The 20,186-nt window shown below is 35.6% G+C and overlaps 7 protein-coding genes across 7 annotated transcripts; 2 read left to right on the forward strand and 5 right to left on the reverse strand.

Annotated features, from left to right (window-relative positions):
- Positions 1–270: 270 nt before the first annotated feature.
- Positions 271–6,682, reverse strand: docC (DOCK family protein; the record flags this gene model as incomplete). Its single annotated transcript, XM_004350163.1, has 5 exons — positions 271–1,752; positions 1,920–3,194; positions 3,261–3,736; positions 3,805–5,302; positions 6,617–6,682. The coding sequence occupies 5 exons, from the start codon at positions 6,680–6,682 to the stop codon at positions 271–273; spliced, it is 4,797 nt and encodes a 1,598-aa protein (XP_004350213.1).
- Positions 6,683–7,128: 446 nt separating this feature from the next.
- DFA_11271 (uncharacterized protein) lies at positions 7,129–8,852 on the forward strand (the record flags this gene model as incomplete). The annotated part of the gene is made up of 2 exons (XM_004350164.1): positions 7,129–7,150; positions 7,273–8,852. The coding sequence occupies 2 exons, from the start codon at positions 7,129–7,131 to the stop codon at positions 8,850–8,852; spliced, it is 1,602 nt and encodes a 533-aa protein (XP_004350214.1).
- Positions 8,853–9,151: 299 nt separating this feature from the next.
- DFA_11272 (RNA-binding region RNP-1 domain-containing protein) lies at positions 9,152–11,331 on the reverse strand (the record flags this gene model as incomplete). The annotated part of the gene is made up of 3 exons (XM_004350165.1): positions 9,152–10,702; positions 10,807–11,094; positions 11,182–11,331. The coding sequence occupies 3 exons, from the start codon at positions 11,329–11,331 to the stop codon at positions 9,152–9,154; spliced, it is 1,989 nt and encodes a 662-aa protein (XP_004350215.1).
- A 667-nt stretch (positions 11,332–11,998) lies between these two features.
- Positions 11,999–12,478, reverse strand: DFA_11273 (uncharacterized protein; the record flags this gene model as incomplete). Its single annotated transcript, XM_004350166.1, has 1 exon — positions 11,999–12,478. One exon carries the CDS (start codon positions 12,476–12,478, stop codon positions 11,999–12,001), a length of 480 nt encoding a protein of 159 aa, XP_004350216.1.
- Positions 12,479–13,503: 1,025 nt separating this feature from the next.
- On the reverse strand, positions 13,504–15,294 carry tubB (beta tubulin; the record flags this gene model as incomplete). The annotated part of the gene is made up of 3 exons (XM_004350167.1): positions 13,504–14,127; positions 14,215–14,627; positions 14,961–15,294. 3 exons carry the CDS (start codon positions 15,292–15,294, stop codon positions 13,504–13,506), a joined length of 1,371 nt encoding a protein of 456 aa, XP_004350217.1.
- A 1,168-nt stretch (positions 15,295–16,462) lies between these two features.
- On the forward strand, positions 16,463–17,474 carry DFA_11275 (uncharacterized protein; the record flags this gene model as incomplete). The annotated part of the gene is made up of 2 exons (XM_004350168.1): positions 16,463–16,678; positions 16,779–17,474. The coding sequence occupies 2 exons, from the start codon at positions 16,463–16,465 to the stop codon at positions 17,472–17,474; spliced, it is 912 nt and encodes a 303-aa protein (XP_004350218.1).
- Positions 17,475–17,696: 222 nt separating this feature from the next.
- On the reverse strand, positions 17,697–19,725 carry DFA_11276 (uncharacterized protein; the record flags this gene model as incomplete). Its single annotated transcript, XM_004350169.1, has 5 exons — positions 17,697–18,288; positions 18,363–18,601; positions 18,677–19,178; positions 19,241–19,418; positions 19,506–19,725. 5 exons carry the CDS (start codon positions 19,723–19,725, stop codon positions 17,697–17,699), a joined length of 1,731 nt encoding a protein of 576 aa, XP_004350219.1.
- Positions 19,726–20,186: the final 461 nt, after the last annotated feature.

A 20,186-nucleotide genomic window follows, 5' to 3' on the forward strand; every position in this document is an offset into this window, starting at 1 on the left:
GGTTTCTATACACTCATACAATATATAAACGACGTACATCAACACAAGGCAATAACATTATCAAATTGTGAATCTAAAATCAATCTATATATTTCACTTTCAGATGAGAGCAATAGATATTGGTTTGATTGATTTGGTAATGATCAAATAAATAAATAATTTAATATAATTTATTATTATTTCTAAATGCTATATATGGATTATAGATTGGTATAAATACTATGATGATGGATATGGTTAAATATTATTATGGTTAGAATTAAATTAAGGTTAGTTGTTGGAAGATGATATTGATGACAATGATGATGATGGTAATGATGATAGTGGTGGTGTTGTAGATGCAGATGATAAAGATGATGATAATAAAGTGGATGATGGATGATGTGATAAACTAAGTGTGATTGGAATGGGTGTTAGAGCTCCACGATTTGGCACCTTGTGTAATTTGGGTGTTTCATCTTTGGGATAGGTAAAGTTATTCGTTGTTGTCGTCGTTGGTAAAGTCGTTGGTTTGGTTAGTGTTCCATTTAATGGTGGTGAAATGGTAGTAGTTGGTAATGTAGATTGTTTGGATAATGCTATCTTTTTCAATGATTTTAATCCAGTCATACTACTACCACTAGTTGCAGTTCCACTATTACTATTTGGATTACTGTTTTGATTGGTAGTTGATGAAGAAGATGATGAACCCTTGCTACTAATAGGTGGTTTACTAGCATGGGCATGGTGGTTGTTGGTACTGTTGGCTACCATGGAAATAGGAGTTTCCTTAAAAATCATTGATAATCTTTTACCGGCACTACTACTGCTGCTACCGTTACCATCGAGTGACAATCTCTTTTTAATGGTTGTGAGGGAAAATGAAGAGAGTGAAGAGGATCCTTTGGATGTTGTAGATGGTGGTGGTGTTTTGGGTTCTGTTGTTTTAGTGATTTTAGATATTCTCGGTGACTTTAGTGGTGGTTGAGTTTTAGAAGATTGTTGTTGTGGTTGTTGTTGTTGAGGTTGAGGATGTTGTTGATGATGTAATTGTAATTGAGAAATTAGTGTTGGTGATGGTTTGGTTGGGGTGGATCGTCCACTTAGAGGTGGGGTTGATCGACTGATGCTGCTGCTGCCAGTTGAACCCATTGTACTATTTAGATTAGGTTTAGGGTTTCTTGGTGAGGCTGGTGTTGGTGGTGCTACTAATACATTGGAAGTGCTGGTATTCTCTTTTGAGCGTTTGGCCAAGAGACTAAGAGTTGGTCTATACAAGGATGATGCAGATGATGGTTGTGTGGTGGATGGGGATGGGGACGGTGATGATGCCAAAGGTGGGGTAGTCAAAAAGGTAGTGGTCGTAGTTGTAGTAGTGGTCGTGGTGGTTGTCATCATAGTAGTGGATTGTGTTGTTAGAGCATTAAGATTTGATGCACTGGATGAGGGACGTAGACCGGGACTGGTGTTTCTAACGGTCGACGACGAGGTAGACGATACCGATGAGGACGATGGCTTAATGTGCATGGGTGGTGCTAAACTGGGACTACCACTGGTTAGCTGCTTGGCAGTTATAGGTGGTTTGCTAGCCGACAATCCCAACGTGTTTGGATTGGCCAACAACTGCTTCTTGGTTGGTGTTGCCAGTGTCTTGGATGTCTTGGGTACAACCTTGGCCGTCGGTTTGGCAGGCGGTGCAGATGGTGGTGGCATGGCAGCAGATGACGAAGAAGGTGATTTTCGCGGTGAGAATAATGGTTGTTTGGTTGGTGTCTGATGTTTGTTATTTTTCCCTGTGCAGTAGTTAACGTCATGGTCGAAATAGTTGATATTTGAGGTTTTCTTGGACCGGCACTTGTTGGAATCAAAGATGCTGCAGGTTGATGAACTGGTGACGGCACTACTACTACTGTACTCGGTGGGGTCGTAACACCAACTACATTGTTGTTGTTAGTTGATAGATTAATTTCCTTGAGTTGACTTGACAATTGTTGGATTTGGTGTTTGGGGGAGTCGCTCCTTGTTGTTGGCTGTTGTTGTTGAACATTTTTAATAGGGGAATCCTTTCTAGTTAGGATCTTTCTTGGTGAATCTTTCGTGACTACTACTTCTGCTGTAGATGCTGTTGACTTGACGGGAGACTTTGTAGTTTGTAATTTTGGTGGGACGACCATTTGTTGAATATCAATCTCATCGATGAGATTAATAGGGGAGGGTGGCCTGGCAATCGTTGGGGTCTCTGGTGGCGAGTAAATGACAAGCTCCTCGATAATCTGCTTCCACTTTTCAAAACATACTTCCATCTTGTTTTGCAATGCTTTCATATTCATTGGACAATAGTGTGCGTGCAAGTCGAGTCCGCATGCCAACAACCGTTTTTGTGAAAACAACAGGTCCTTGAGTCGCTTGAGTAGGTCCAAGTGACCTGGGTTCTCTTGCAAGTAGGACAGACTGAAAAACACGCGATACATGTTGACTCCACCCGACACTGCCGCATCGACCACTCCATTAAGTGCCATGGTCAAGTTGTTAGACCACTCCTTTTGCATCTTGGTCACTTCAAATATGCCATCGAGCTGCTTATTCTTCTTGTCCAACGTTTCAATTGCATTCTCTAATGGGTTACGTTCAATCTCTATAATTGCCTGTACCTCACTACACCTAATCAAATTAGGAAAACTCGAAGAAGATACAATGTATGTATGACAAGTCCATAAATCTAAAAATTCATTCTCTGGTTGTTGTGTTGGTTGTTGGGATAGACCATCCAACTCTTTAGGTTCTTTCTTTTTTTTAAATGGAAGTGAAAAGAAAAATACCTTGGAGTTGTTATTAATGTAGGATTGGAGATCTTTAAAGTTTGATCTACTCATGTCTCCACTACCACCACCACTAAAGTTATCCAAACTTTCACCAGTACCAGTAGTCTTTGCAAAATCCTTTGGCATTGATACAGGCTTACAAGGACGAATGTGGATGTACTGTCCAGTCAAAATATCGTCCTTGTCAGTCTTTGGGACAACCTTTGCACCCGGGAATCTATTTTTCATACGTCCAACAAAGTTTCCAAGCTTCTCCAACTCTCGACCCCTAAATATATACTTTTTGCCATCGACTGATTTCGGGAACCCCTTTCCTCTAAATTCAACAAGGAAATATTCCTCAAAAAATCTTTCTTTACGTTCAATTGAATTATAACATGTATGTTCTAATTTCTACACAAACAAATAAGTATTTTTCTTTTTGTTTTCTTTTTCTTTTTTTTTTTAAAGTTTACATACACTTAAACTAACCAATTTTTTAATAAGTTGATTTTGTTGTTGTTGTTGTAAACCTTTTTGTTGTATATCTTTTTTATATTTTTTTCGAAGTTTTTTAATGATTGCCAAACCTCGCTCCCAATACTTTCCATCCATAAACAATTCGAGTGAGCTGTTTAGTAGTCTCTCTTTACGATCGGATTGTGATTCCATGGGATACCCATACTCTTCTTTAAATGTAATGTCTGCGTCATTTGACCAACTGATCAGCTGACTGTGATTCAATTGGCATATGGCAGCCTCTACCTTGTTTCCAAATGTCAAATGGATTGTTTTCAAATGCTCCAATTTCAATATATACTCTGTCACTGATTCAGTGTGTTGTAAATAATTTAATACTTTGTTTAATAATATTGTAATATCATGTTCATATTCTGGTGTAACTGGAAATAATACTAATATCTTTTCAATTTCACTAAATGATGTATCCAAAAAAACTTAAAAGAAAACAAATATAAATTAATAAACAGATCTAAATACATAGATATCTAATGTTTCTACATACAATGTTGAATATATAATTCTTTCCAAGATTCTTTACTAATAGTTGTTAGACGATCGATAATATTTTGAGGACGTTGAAAACGTTCGGTAAATTTAGAGAGCCATAGTGTATTTTGTTCGGCGACAATCTGCCACCATTTACATGTCATACCAACCTTGCAGATTTGTTCTGCTGTGAAATATTGGAATATATTGAGAAGAAGCTCGGCGGGCAAGTAGGCAACACCTTGTTGCAGTAGTTTACGGGCATCAGCATATGCCATCATGACAGCTGTTACTGCATCATTCTCAGTACTGTTATAGTCATCTGACAATGACTCTGTGGGAGGTGGAGTGAGAACAATGGCAGGTGATGGTGACATTGTATTTGGTGATGGGGAATTATATACTCGTGCATGTAAATTGGCACAAGTCTTTCTACGACGAGGTGGTGAAAATACTTTTAATGTATTATTGGCTTGATTTTGTTGTTGTTGTTGGTATTGGTATATTTGTTGTTGATATATTTGTTGTGTTGTTTGACCAATACCTGTACCGGTTGTACCACTACCATGAAGTGGACTTGATGGTGGTGTTATAACATCTCCGCCTGCACCATGTCCATGATGATAATCACCACCGCCACCACTCAATAACATGGGAGATGCCAATAAAGAGGTAGATGATCGTTTGTTGACTGTTGATGTCCCTGGAGTACATCGTTTACCACTCGCCACAAATGTCGAGTGTGACGAATATGGAGACAATTGATTATTTTGTTGTTGTTGATGTTGCTGCTGTTGTTGTAATAGATCCAATTTAATAATACCTTGTCCACGTGGTGACAAGTCATAATGAGTGATGGGAGTCAAGGGAGATGAGATTGGAGTTGTATTCTCCCCATCATCTTCATTAATTGTATAGGATGGATTCTTTTGTGGAGTTTGATAAGAATATAAATTACAATGGTTATTGTTGGTGTTGCCATGAATCATCTCGGTTGATAATGATATTGTTATTTTATCATCCATTGAAGTTGGTCGTGTTCCCTGTTGATGTTGTTGATAATGGTTTCCAAGTTGATGAAATAATTGTTCACTTGTTGGTCTTGTTGTTGTTGAAGATGATGTTGATGATGTCGCCATTGTTGCTGTAGTCACTATACCACTATTACCATAGTTGTTGTTGTTGTTGTTGTTGTAAACAGCGGTTGTACCAGTACCATTAGGGTTATTAGTAAATCCGGAGGAGAATGCCAAAGCACCAGAGACAGTTGATGCTCTGTGTCTAGAGAATGGGCTAAGAAATTGTTTAGACATGATGGCTATATCACTGATCGAGTCTGATCTAACCACTCGTCCATTTCCATTCATGTCTACATCTCCATCCCCACCTCCGTCTCCGTCTCCCTGTAATTTCATGGGTGAAGCAGGGGGTGTTGGTAGGATTTGATCATTGACAATATTGATCATATTGTTTTTGTCTATATTTGTTTTTCCAAACAAACACCTGTCTGTACACTAGAATTATAATAATTCTTTCTTTCTTTCCTATCCTATTTATATCTATAAATATATTGTTGGTTTTTGTTTCTATTTTTGTTTAAAAAAACCAAGAATTAATAATGTAAGGTATGGTTGACAGTGACTGAGTGACTGATGATGAATTGAAATTTACTACTACTACTAACAACAACTGTCTATGATGATGATAATAATATTAAAAGTAGTACTTTTTACTACAAAAAAACAAGAGTACAAGTAATGATGAAAAGGATGATTAATCAAACTGGAACGAAATGGGTGAGAATGATGATGGTTGACAAACTCAACCAACCAATTAACCAACCAACAAAGTGATAATGGTTAGATGGATTCTACCATTATTATTATTATTATGAGTATCTTGATTTATAGATTGATGTGTGTGAGGGAGGGAAGGGTTAAATTAAATTGTGTGGTTTGGTGATTGTGAGGGATGATTGATTGGAGTGGATGGATGTATGTATACCCATCTCTAACAAATGGAGTTTGAAAGATAGACAGATGTGTCAGATGAAAACGATTATTATTATTATTATTATTATTATTATTATTATTATTATTATATCGTCTCATATGTGTGTGTGTAATATTTATTTCCACCATCCATCAATTTGTGGTGGTTGGTTGGTTGGCAAATTCTTTTAAAATAGATGATTGGTTGGTTGGTTTGGTGGTTTGGTTGAATGGAATGCCATTCATTCGTTTTATAATTCTTTCATAGATAGATTCATGTTTGTTGTTGTTATGCATATAATACTATATGTGTGATGTTTGTTGTTCAAACTAAAAACTACTATCACTATCTAGATACTCTTTATGCTATATTATATGATTGGTACACGAAAGATCTTATACAACTAATACTGCAAGAATATATATCTAGTGATCTTGATCGATGAATGATGAATGATGATTGATGATGATAAACTACACACTTTTTTTTCTTAAAGGTTCTTCTCAGAATGTAAAAGTAGATTCTTTGCTCTTATATTATTATTATTATTATTATTATGGAATAAATAGGGATTATTATAACCAACTCGAAACATGCATGTCATATAACACCATCGACCAAAATTTTGAACAACGGGTTTGGCGCCTAATTTTCAAAATTTTGAATCACCTTCAAGAAAGAAAAACTACATAATCGTGCCGAATGATCAAACAAGCCGATCCACTAAATTTCATTCTTTAATCACGATCACGAAATGATTGACCAATACAGCGAGTCATCTAGTATCACCTAATTTATTTATTTATTTATTTATATTTATATTTATATATATTCACAACCCATCGCTCATCGCTAATTATTGATCGATCTAAATTCGATACACCTATTGATGTTCTAAACATCACTTTGACACTGTTCAATTATCGCGCAGTAATATTTCGACCTAGGTTGTGGGGTACCTCTTTAATGACCAAAAAGGGGGATTTGTTTGATCAATCTCGAAAACCAAACCAGACCAAAAATACAAAAAAACCCGTGTGCACTTGCGTCGCCGCAGTATGCAACAATGCATGGCTCACTGCAAGCAGGCAAGGACATTCCCTATACCCCCTCTTTTCAAAATCTATGTGTTTGCTTCGAACCAAATCACTCCTCTCCCTTATTGGTGGGTCAAGGGGTCGATATTTTTGTGTTGGTTCAAAGAGATGCAAGGAATGAATGGTGTGTGTGTTTGTTTAAAATGTAATGGAATAGGTGATCACCAAACTCATCGTCATTATCTTCACAATCTCTCTTCTCTCTATAACTCTTCTAACAACTAACTATATCAAATATATATAATCATATAATGGGTACAACTACAACTACAGGTATGTCTGTCCTTAAAAATTAAATTTTATATCTCCATACACTCTTCTCTCTCTCTCTCTCTCTCTCTCTCACACTCCCACTTTGGTACTAATCTTAAATCCTATTCATTTATTTATTTTAGAAGTAAAAGAGGAGGAGAAAAATGGAACAGGAAATGGAAATGAAAATGAAAATGAAAATGAAACGAATGGAAATAGAGAAAATGAAAATAGTAGTCCGCCTCATCACATTTCAATTCCATTAAATATGTCAATGTCACAAATAGAGATACACCAATACATTGAGAAACCAACATTTAAACAATTGACAATACGTATCGTTACATCGATTGTACCATGTTTGGTGGCAGCTGTTTATATATCGAGTTTTAAACCATACAATATCTATGAGTTTATATGGCCGATGGCTTTGGTCGGGTTGGCTATAAGCTCGGCCAATTCAGTTGCCTATGGATGTCTGTTGCTCAAGGTAGACTGGAGCAAAAGATTTATATTCTCTACTGCATTGGTGTGGGTGGGTGCACCTGTGCTGTGGACCATTCTCCAAGAGACTGGAGTGTTTCCCCAACCTGGTAACCTACTCGTTACAACAGTCATCCCACTCGATATCATTTGGCTTGGTATTGCCTACATACTCATTAAAAAAGAGGTTCAGAGTAGATCGAAAAACTATAAAAAGAGATGGTTGGCTTTTCTTTTTGCATTTTTCGTCAATTATGTCTATGCAGAGTTGGGATCGGAATACTATAAACTGTACATAGAGTCTGGACCAAAATGGAGGATTGCACTACCCATCATATACACTGTCGTAATGCGTGTCATTCAATGGGCTCTAGACATACTCTGCTATAGATGTGCCAAGGGGACATCCAACCTAATCATCATTGTTGGTCGCATCATATTTTCACTCTACAGTTATTTAGTACTTGCCTATGCCCAATCATACGTACATATCATCCCAGTCATTCTCTCCAAGTTTGGTCTCAACTTGGGGTTTGCCATCCTCGTCCATTTCCCTCGAATCCAACCTTTTCTCCTTTCCCTTCTCCCCATTAAATGTCGTTCATTTATTGAATCAAATTTTATGGAAAATAACAATAATAACAATACCAACAACAATAATAGTAATAATAATTTAAGTTTAAATAATATTAGTAGTAATAATAATAATATTAATAATAATAATAATAATGGTAGTAATAATAATTTAAGTAGACCAAAATTACAATATACAAAATCAACATTAAAACTTCAAGTACCGTCGAGTCAACATGCAGGACAAGAAAGGAAAGCAACGGAATTATGGTTTTCAATGTTTTCTGATTGGTTTGCATTGGTACTATTGATCATTTTAAATTTGTTGGGGAGATATAATAGAGGCAATGAAACATACTGTACAGAATATAATTTCCAAGGAAACCAACAATTTTATCAATTCCTTGGATACTTGGGAGTATGTTTGATTACGACAACCGTATATTATATTATTATCTGGACAAGTGTTATTTGGAAAACTAGCAGTACAACCAATTCACAAATCATCGACAACATAATACTCAGAATTTCAATCAACTGGTTTCCAAATCAACATTTTATAATATCTATCATCAACATGATGCTCATCGTAGTAATGTATTATGTTGCACTTGTTCCAATCTTCTCATCTGACCAAATTACCAAAGGTAATGGTTATTGTAATTAATATATATATATGTGATAATATTATATATATATATAAATCAAAAGGCAATTTAAATAATAACAACAACTTAGGCAAAATAAAGATAATATTATAGGGTTACTTACTTACTTTTAAAAGTAACCTTACTTGTTTAACTATACACAATCTTTTTACATTTTTAAAAGTATTCAGAATAATCCAACCAATTGGATTTCCAAATTTAAATTTATTTGTGTGAATTATAATATAACATAAAGATATATATATTTATATATCTCTCTGGGTCAATAATTATTATCTATTATTATTATATTTATCTATTATTGTTTACTACCCAATTTAAATCTTTTTTCACGTTCTAATCTTTTTTCACGATCTCTATCCTTTTCTCTTTCCTTTTCTCTTTCTTTTTCTTTTGAACGTCTTTCCTTGTCACGTGAATCTCTTTGATCCTTTTCACCTCCTCTATCTCTATCTCTTTCCTTTTCTCTTTCTTTTTCTCTTTCTTTTTCTCTTTCACGTTCTCTGTCTCGTTCACGTTCCTTGTCTCTTTCCTTTTCTCTATCTTTTTCTCTTTCACGTTCACGAGCCTTTTCACGTTCTCTTTCCTTTTCCTTGTCGTGATCTCTAGTGTCTCGAGTATCTCGAGTGTCTCGGGTATCTCTATCACGATCTCTATCACGATCGCTTCTTCTACTACTGCTACTACCACTTTCATGATCTCTATCTCCATAGTCTCTGTCTCGATCTCTGTCTCTGTCACTACGATCAGAGTGTCTATAGTATGAATCTTCATCGCGGTCTCTTGATGAATGGTCACGGTCGCGGTCACGATCTCTGTCGCGGTCACGGTCGCGATCACGACTATAGTCTCTGCTACTGTCTCTGTCGCGGTCTCTGTCTCTGTCGCCGCGATCTTTGTCTCTTTCCTTTTCGCGTTCACGGTCGCGTTCTTTGATTCTGTCTTTTTCGCGGTCATCCATTTCATCTTCTCTCTTTCTCTTTTCATGAGAATCGCGCATCGACTCGTCGGACGAATCTTTACCATATCCGTCTTCTCTTGGTGGTGGTGGTGGACCACCTCCGTATCTCTCCATCATGTCTTCGTCAAACTGCTGCATCATGCGCGGGTCTTGGAAATAGGGTGGATAGCCTGGAGGAGGGGGGTAATGGACACCCATGGGGTGGGGTGGATACCCGCGCGGCATACCACGTGCCATGCCCGGAGGTGGGATACCACGTCCGCGTGGATGGAAAGGGTGTGGAACACCACGCCCACGCATCGCGAGGTGGGGAGGCAGTCCAGCGCCATTCATATACTGTTCGGGTGGCACACCCGGAGGCATGCCTCGACCCATCGCACCGGGTGGCATGTGACCACCCCTACCGCCACGCATCGCACCACCTCTTCCACCACGCATACCCATTCCCATACCCATACCCATACCCATCGGGTGCCCGAGTCCCATAGGCGCACTACCATGCATGATCTTGGGTCCACCCTGTGACATTGCACCACCACCACCACCGCCAACACTACTCATCGTCGACATTTGTTGGTGTGGTTGGTGTGGATGTTGTGGATGTTGTTGGTGTGGCTGTTGCTCGTACTGCTTTGTGAATGAGCCACTTTTAATGGCATTGATTACATGTTGATAACTCTGTTGAGACACTGCCTTTATAGTAACCTCCCTTCCATTTATTTGTTTGTCTGACAGCTTTTCCTTTGCCTGCAGGGCCTGCTCGTTCGAAGACAACTCGACGAATGCATATCCCTTTGATTTTCCATTCAACTCGTTTTCAAATATCTTTAATGTCTTTAACTTTCCAAATTCTGCAAAAAAGGTTTCTAATTGTTGTTCAGTTGTCCACTATAATAAAGCAAAGTAAAACACACACAAATGTTAACACATTAATCATTCCAAATATTGATCATTCTTCTTCCTATAATCTCATTCTTCTTCTTTAAACATACCCAATCTAAACTTGAAATATAAACAGCTGGTGATAAATTTTCATTGTCTACTTGTTCATTTAATAGTTCATGTCTTTCGTCTTCAGAGTGACCATTGGTAGATAGACTCTTTTCATCGATTGTTTGAATACTATGTTGTTCATTGGCCAATAATCCCATATCTTTCAACATTGATTCTCTTCCATCATCATCTCCACCATCATAATCATCTTCATCCATTGAATGATTATTATTATTATTATTGTTATGTTGATGTTGTTGATCATCATTTTTATCATTATCATTAGACTGAAACAAAGTAATACTGATTAGTAAGTAATCTTCTTCCTCTCTCTTTATTTTCTTTCATCTCTCTCTCTCTCTCTCTCTACATACCTTTTCTTCATGATGATTATTATTATTATTATTTGGTGATGTTGTTGTAGCGGCGGCAGCAACAGCAGTAGCAGTAGTTGATGGTACTGATGTAGTAGTTGTTGTACTACCGCTCGTTTGAAAGTCCCCGTATAGATCGTAATCGTCCATTCTATTCTGATTCTATTCTAATTTTACCAATATTCAATCCTCTTTCCTTTTTGATGATGTTGATAATAGGTTTTTGTAGGTTATATATATATATTATTTAGTAGTAATAAGTAGGTCTAAAGGTATACACACATTGTCAATCACACAATTCAAACTTTAATGATTATGTATAGACGTGAATGATGATGATGATGTTTAATAATAGATTGATTGATTGAAAAAGTTTGCATACGCAAGCAGGTCCTGACTCTTTTGTCAATACACTACATGAAAATCAGCTTTTTTGATGAATTTTTTAAAGTTCACCGGTTTAATTTTAATTTATAATTATAATCATCGGTTGAAAAAAGTAGAGTATGTAAGAATACACTTCCTAAATTATAAATTATTGTTATTAATGTTTTTGGATGTAAGTATATTTATTTATTTATTTATAAAAGATTATTTGTTTGTTTTTTTTATTTATGTACTTGTTGTTGTTGTTTGTTATTAATATTTGTTATTGAATTAAACATTTAGCAGTCAATGATGATTATATTTTTACCAATTAATTGGGATTAAACCAGCAATGAAAGTCTTTTGTATTCTATGGTTTCTGATACAGGTACCTTCGAGTTGGTTGATGAATACCAATCCATCAATGTCATTGTAGGGAACGATAAAGGATTCAGACTGCAGTAGTTCCGACGGTTGAAGAAGTACCAACTGTCGAGGCTGTTGTGGAGGCGGTAGTAGAGGCAATGGTGGAGGCTATGGTTGTACCAGTGTGGGGGTGCGTAGTACCGAGTGTTGGGAAGACCGAAGATCCCGAAGATGGTCTACGTGTAGTGCCCCCAGTACCAGTATGAATAGGACCACCACTATTACCAGTGTTGCAACGCAAAGGGATGGTTTGACATGGGTCATCGTTACAACCCTTGTTGTGATGATGTTGGTCGTTTCCAGTATTACACTTGATGGGAATAGCTTCACATCCCCTGCCAGTATTGCACTTTATCTCACATTTCTCCTTTTCATGACATTTTTCTGGGTGTGGATGTGGGCCTCTATAAAGTTCGTCAAATTCATCTCCCTTTACTTGTCCAATACAAAGTATCAGAACTATACCCAATACAAACAATAATAATTGTTTTTTACTATTAATCATTCTATTCTATCTATTTTTTGATCGCCTCTTAATTAATTATTCTTTTTTTTTTTTTATCTTTCTGGAAAACAATGGAAAATAGTCCAAATAAATATTTCTTTCTTTTCTTTCTTTCTTTGTTTACTCGTCAGTTATCCTTTTACTTTTACTTTGACTTCTTCTTCTTCTTTATGATTATTATTAATAAATGTATAGAACACAATAAATAATAATAATTATGATGAGGTGAATAAATGGAAGTAGAATGAATGCAAATAATTTTCTGATCACACACACAATTATTGCAGTAATATATTTATCAGGTTCATGTGTTTGTTTTGTTTTGTTTGGAGAGAGAAGAGGTGTTGTTGTGTGTCTTCTACTCTATAAGTATGCAACAATATCCAAATGAAATGAAACACTACTCCCGCAGCAGCAGTGATGATCTAATGCATATGATATGTAGTAGTGACATTGTTCGAATTATACAATGGTGGGTGGGTGGGGTGGGTATTGTTGAAATGAAAACACATTGTGTGAGTGAGTGGGTATCTATCTGTTCAGCAATCACTACTGATGATTTTCATTCTTATACCCCCTATGCAATCGAATACCACACACACTATTACAAAGTAATATGTATCTCTCCAAGAATTAACACCATAGTATGAGATATCGTCGTCGAATCAACTGGATATCTGAACATGGGTGTTTGAGTGGGTGAGTGTGATTATATTGTGTTGTAAACTGGCTGGGGATTTTGATATACATTGTAAAAGTTAACTTACTTACTACTTACTCTAAATTTATAAAGTCGGATGGAAGGAAGGAAGGAAGGAACCTAATTTAGAATTGTGATCACGTTGTACACTATCCCCTTTGATAAAACAAGAATATAAACCTGGCTATATATATATTTAAAGTATATATATATCTCTATTAGTATTTTGATGTATTGAGGTTTGGTGTTGTTGTTGTATACTATTTATTTATTTACTATTATTAAAAACATGATTTTTGGAGGGGGGAGGGAGGAGTATATTTGTTTAGTAGGCTTCATCACCACCATCGACTTGTTCTTGGACCTCTTCGTCATCACCGTTTTGTTCTTCGTCGGCGGTTGCTTCGTTGTATTGTTGGTATTCAAAGACAAGATCGTTCATGTTGCTCTCGGCTTCATTGAATTCGAGTTCGTCCATACCTTCGAGGGTGTACCAATGAAGGAAGGCCTTTCTGTGGAACATGGCAGAGAATTGAGCATTGGTTCTCTTGAACAATTCTTGGATGGCGGTGCTGTTACCGATAAAGGTGACAGACATGGGGGTGCCCTTTGGTGGAATGTCACAAATCGAAGACTTGATGTTGTTGGGGATCCATTCGACAAAGTATGGCGAGTTTCTATTTTGGATGAGCAACATTTGTTCGTCGACGTCCTTGGAAGCAATCTTTCCTCTAAAGACGGCAGAGGCGGTCAAGTACTTGCCGTTACGTGGGTCAGAGGCAGCCATCATGTTCTTGGCATCAAACATTTGTTGGGTGAGATCGGCAACAGTGACACGGTTGTATGATTTGGAGGTTTGGGCAGTCAATGGAGCATAACCAACCAAGAAGAAATGTAAACGTGGGAATGGAATCAAATTAACAGCCAACTTTCTAAGATCAGAGTTTAACTAAAAAAGAAATGAAAAGAGGAATGAAAGGTATAAGTGATTTGTTTGTGTTTTGTTTGTTTTTTGTTTCATTATATTATTACATACTTGACCTGGGAAACGGAGACAACAGGTGATACCAGACATGACAGAAGAGATGAGGTGGTTCAAGTCACCGTAGGTTGGGGTGGCGAGTTTAAGGGTTCTGGAGCAAATATCGTGGAGAGCCTCGTTATCAATGCACATAACCTCATCGGCATTTTCGACGAGTTGATGGACAGAGAGAGTGGCGTTATATGGTTCGACGACAGTGAGTGAAACCTTTGGCGATGGAACGACAGAGTAGGTACACATCATACGATCTGGGTACTCTTCACGAATTCTAGATACCAAAAGTGTACCGAGACCGGAACCAGTACCACCACCAATAGAGTGAGTGACTTGGAAACCTTGTAAACAATCGCAGTTTTCGGCTTCTTGTCTAACAACTTCTAATACTTCATCAACCAATTCAACACCCTCTAAATTAAATTAAAATAAAGATATAAATGTTAGATATTGTTTATAATTATATATCATATATACAAATACACATCCTGTCTGTCAGCAGCCATCATCATCATCATCATCATCATCGTCAACAACAACCAATAACTAATATCTTTCTTTTTTTTTTTTTTCAAATCTTAAAGATATATAAGATTAAAATAGAATGTGGTCCTTTTTGATCTATTATTTTAATCCAACTATCCTATCTATTACTATCTATTACTATCTATCTGTTGAATGTTGATGATGTCTTGCTAGTTCTGCCGAATGTGTATTGATTTGATTTGATTGAGTTTGAGACTTACCAGTGTAATGACCCTTGGCCCAATTGTTACCGGCACCAGATTGACCGTTGATAAAGTTTCCTGGACGGAAGAGCTTTCCGTATGATGAAGCTCTGATAGAGTCCATGGTACCTGGCTCCAAATCGACCAAGACGGCACGTGGGACGTACTTTTTGTTGGAGACTTCGTTATAGTATACATTGATTCTTTCGAGTTGGAGTCTTTCCAATTCGGCAGTGTCTGCCTTGTGGGTACCATCAGTCTGGATTCCGTGCTCTTCCGAGATGACTTCCCAGAACTTGCTACCGATTTGGTTACCGCATTGACCAACTTGTAAATGTAAAATTTCTCTCATTTCTAATTTCTAGTTGTTTAAATAAATACTACTGTAGATGTGTGTGTGTGATAAGCGTATTGGGTGAAGAAGATGAAAAGGAATAGAAGAGAAAAGAAAAAGCTATTATGTCTCTCTTTATCTACAAGCAAAGGAAAAAGGAAAGGATAAACTTATAAAGAGTCGTGACACAAAAAAATTGATGATGATGAAAAAAGGTGAACAACACAAAAAAAATATTGAAAAAAAAAAGATTTTTTTTTTAGAGCCTTCCTCCCATGAACCTCAGGATAATTCGGCACCCCCTTTTAAAAAAAAGGAGGGAAATTGGATCACACACTCTCCTAATATAAATATTTCAGTTGGCATGGAATGTGTGTGGTGGTATATCACTACCATAGTGACATCACTAAGAAGACATTAATAACAATATATATCTTGATCAATATACATAAATATATATATATATAAAATTTAATCTATCACATGACCTGCCTGTATTTGTCTTGTGTCTTGCCTCTCTGCAATTGCTCCAATTCAAATAATGGATCAATTTTTTTTTTTTTTTCAAGAGTAGTCGAAAAAATGGTTGTAGAAAAAAAATAAAGATAAATATAAATATTATATAGATACAATGATGGAGGATGGATGGATGTAATATTGCTGCAGAAAACAAACAAAAATGAATTAAAGATTTTGTCCTGTTGTTAATCTCCTCACCCCACTCATCACCAATTTCCTTGATAGCTAAATTTCGATGATCGTTCAGTGTCCAGCCCAGCTGGGTGACTGAGTAAATATTATGGTGGTGATAAATAATAACACACACACACAGCGTGACAGATAGATGTATGATGGATTTAATGTTTGGCATATTCTTTGAATGAGCACAGAAAAACAAGTGAAATGTACAAGTACAGAGCCATTGGCAGTGTCTATAAAAACCCAAATCAATCGGTTTTTTTCAAACAAAAATCTAATTTTCATCATTTCTTCATTCAGCAGAGCATCTCTATCCGTCCGTCTTCACCAACATCTCATAACTTTTTTTTAGTTTAGTTTAGAACTTTTAGTTTTCTTTAAAACTTTGTATTTTTTTTTAGCAACTTGTAAATAACAACAACAAACACAAACAAACACACATATTATTTATTTAAATATATATACATAAAACAACACATATAATAAAATGAGCAGCAGTAACAACGGAGCATCAAGCAGTGGATTATCAAAGACAGAGGCCGAAGCCAAGGTGATGGCAGAGACTATCACAGTGTCTGACGCTAAAAACTCATTACCACAACCAAAGGGTCAAGAAGCCGCCTCCATCAAGGACGACCTTGAAGATAAAAAGGCTGATGCTCAACTTGGTTCTGGTGCCAAAGATCAAGAAGTATTCTTTGTTGTATGTAGACAAATGAAGATTATGAAGATATATGAAGATATATGAAGATATATATGAAGATATATATGAAGATATTAATATTAGTATTTTTGGTTTGTAGAAAGATGAAAATAAGGTAACCAAAGAATTGGACAAGAGTATTAGTCAAAAGGCAACTATTTACTTTAAGGGATGCAAGGATGGCAACTATACAATTTCAGCACGTGCAGTCAAGATTATGATTGAAGCATGTCAGCGTTGCACCTTTAATTTCAAGGGTCGTATATATACCAACACGATCGAAGCTTGGAAGACTGTCGACTTGACACTCAACATTATGAACGATCAAGTCAAGACTTTGCAAGCTGATATGTCCTCGAGAATGACCGTCCAATTCGACACTAGAGACTCTTTGCACTCGTTGGTGTGGTCCGGTGTCAACGACCTAAAGGTCAAGTTTGAAGACGAGCCAACCTTTGTCCATACCACTGGTTTCGAGCAAATGAAGCAATTATACGCACCACAAGAACTCAGTTTCTCGGTCGACCAATTCACCACCCGTATCGTCGAAAAGGAGATCACCACCGAGCAAATCGTCCGTCTTGCCAACGGTTACCCCACCACCGAGCGTGAAGCCAAGCAATTCGACAACCAACAAGAACTCAATGCCAAGCGTGCCGAAGAATTCATCAGAAACAAATTAAAGGAAAATGGTATCACCCTCGGTAGCAAGGGTATCCCTAAAAAAGAAGCCGGCAGAAATGAGCCATGTCCATGTGGTTCTGGAAAGAAGAACAAAAAATGTTGTAATAAATAAACTCCTCTAAAAAATCAAATAATATATAATAATAATTAACAAAAGAAATAATTAAACTACTACTACTACTTCAAACTTATCTTATCTAATATTACAATACATTATTATTACAAATAATGCGATAGGGGGTTTATTAATCAAAAGTAAATAAATATAAAATTGGAATGGGATGAATGAATTTGGTTGAGTTTGAAGGGGAATACAGAATAATAATAAATTGATTTAAATAAACTTATAAAATAAAACAAATAAATTAAGGGTTACAATGGAAATGATAAATTCGGAGTGTTGTAGTACTAGTAATTGATTGGATCCACTTTCAGACATTGTCATTTGTTGGTGTGAGGATTGTGATTGAGATTGACTTGTATTTCCACTACTATTTAAAAGATGAGATTCTTCAATAACCAATTCAGTATCTTGTAAATCTTCAGCTAATATTCTTAGAGTGATACGTGAAACTATTCCTTGTTTTCTGTCACATTCTACACTTGGACAAATACAAATTGAAGAAGCAATAGTTTCAGTATCCTTTTTTTGAATACAAAGACCTTTCTTTTTGGTACAGTCATCTGGATTACAATCAGATTCAATAAACTCTGTAAGGAAGCTATTGGCTAGTGATCTAGAGTTTTTAAGTTGTTGGCTGTCCTCTGGTGTCTCTGAATACCAATTGGCACAATGTGATTCACCTGGAATAGATATAATATTTGATAGTGGTGTATCACATTGTGATTGAACCGATAAACTACTCCATGGATCATATCCACCATTTGTAAATAATACATTGGTTAACATTTTCATATTATCAATTCTAAAGAGTAAAAAAATATTAGTTAAAAGATGATCATTTAGTGTACTCTATTTTTTGTATTTTTTTTTACATACCCATATTCAAGATTAATCTTTTCAACAAATGGTTTCATTGATGATCCAAACATAATCTTACAAACTTCATTCTCCCACCATTGTTCATTGATTTGACCTGATTTGAGGGATAGGTCACTATCAGATGCAGTCAAAAACCAACCATACTCACTACACAATTGGTATGTCCATTGTCTCGTTCCAGAATAATCTACTTTAGTACTTGCAAATGAATAAAGATTATATTCATTACATGATCCCTAAAAAAATAATAAATAAATAATAATTAATAAATCAATTATAAATATCTTTTTACATTTCTTTGAGATACATACATTTTTAAATAAAAACATATTTGTAATATAATCAGCAAATATATCTAATAATTTAACAATGTTACTTCCACTTTGGATAAGTGGTGGACATATATTACTAATGATTTTGAATCTACTATTGTATTGTACTGAATAGCTGATGGCCTCGGACAACATGAATAAAAACATCTTGTCATCAATCTTGGCATCACAAGTGAACTTTCTTTTAATACTGGTATTGTTGACTCTTAGTTGTTGCTCTACGTGGTTTAGAATTTGTTTAAACTGTTTGGTACATTGGAGGCCGAGTGCTTCTCTCACCTTTCTATCATAGTCGTGGAAACTGACAACTGCACGAATAGGAGCAGACGATGCGATGGCTGCAGCTGCCAAATTTGGATATTTCATTCTGTACCATGCACTGAGTGACCCTGCATACGAACATCCCATCACAATCCATTTACAATTATGTAATCCATACAAATTGGTAAATTGAGTTTGGAAATATGCGATATCATCCAATCTACAAAAGAATAGAAATCCAATTAATAAGATATTAAATATTGATTAACAAACTATACATACATTTGATCAGTAGTTAAATATTGCATATTATCAGTTGACATGTTTGGAACAGGTATACTCTCACCATAGTATCTAATTTCCAAGGCAATAATGATAGAGTTTGTGTTATTGGCAACACCAATAAAAGGAATATGATTGGTTATCTCTGGATCAATTGGTCCCTCACCACCAAGTACAACTGGAAAAAAAATAAATAAATAATTAAAAAAAAAAGATTAATATAAATATATTTGAACATTTATATATTTGATATATTGATACATACGCATTACAGATTTAGGAGCAGCTCCTTTATGTACAAAGGATTTATTGATACAATAACGTTGGGGAAATGTTTTTACATTGACTCCATTATGATCTACTCGCTGATTAAACGTATAGAACCCCGTTTTGGAAATTGGATGTGTATCTATGCTACCATAGATCGATACTATTAATACCATCAACACGATAGCAGATGTATAATAATATTGTAGTCGATACATTTTTTTGTTTTTAAATAAATAATAATAAATAAATTATTATTATTATTAAATTGTTATTATTATTATTGTTATTATTGTTGTGATCATAAATAAATATAATAATAATAATTTAGTCGATATAATTAAATAATAATAATAATTTAAAAATTTAAAAATATATCTTACAAATAATAATATATTAAAAAAAAAAGAAAAGAAAAAAGAAATGTAAAGGATTGATTGATGGGGATTATAGAGATATATTTATATAAGGTAGTACGTTGGTCACTAGTTATGATGATGGATGACGATGATTGAATTAATTTGTGATTAAAAAAAATTAATAGAAATTAAATAAATAAATATCCTTTATAATTATTATTATTAATTATCCTCCTACTACTACTACTACTACTAGTACAATAGTAATATTACGATTGTTATTATTTTTGTTGTTGGTCGGTTGGGTGAAAGAAAGAAAG

Source organism: Cavenderia fasciculata, assembly GCF_000203815.1.
Source record: "Cavenderia fasciculata unplaced genomic scaffold Scf_EUAJFUG02HR96I-5, whole genome shotgun sequence".
Taxonomy (NCBI): domain Eukaryota; phylum Evosea; class Eumycetozoa; order Acytosteliales; family Cavenderiaceae; genus Cavenderia; species Cavenderia fasciculata.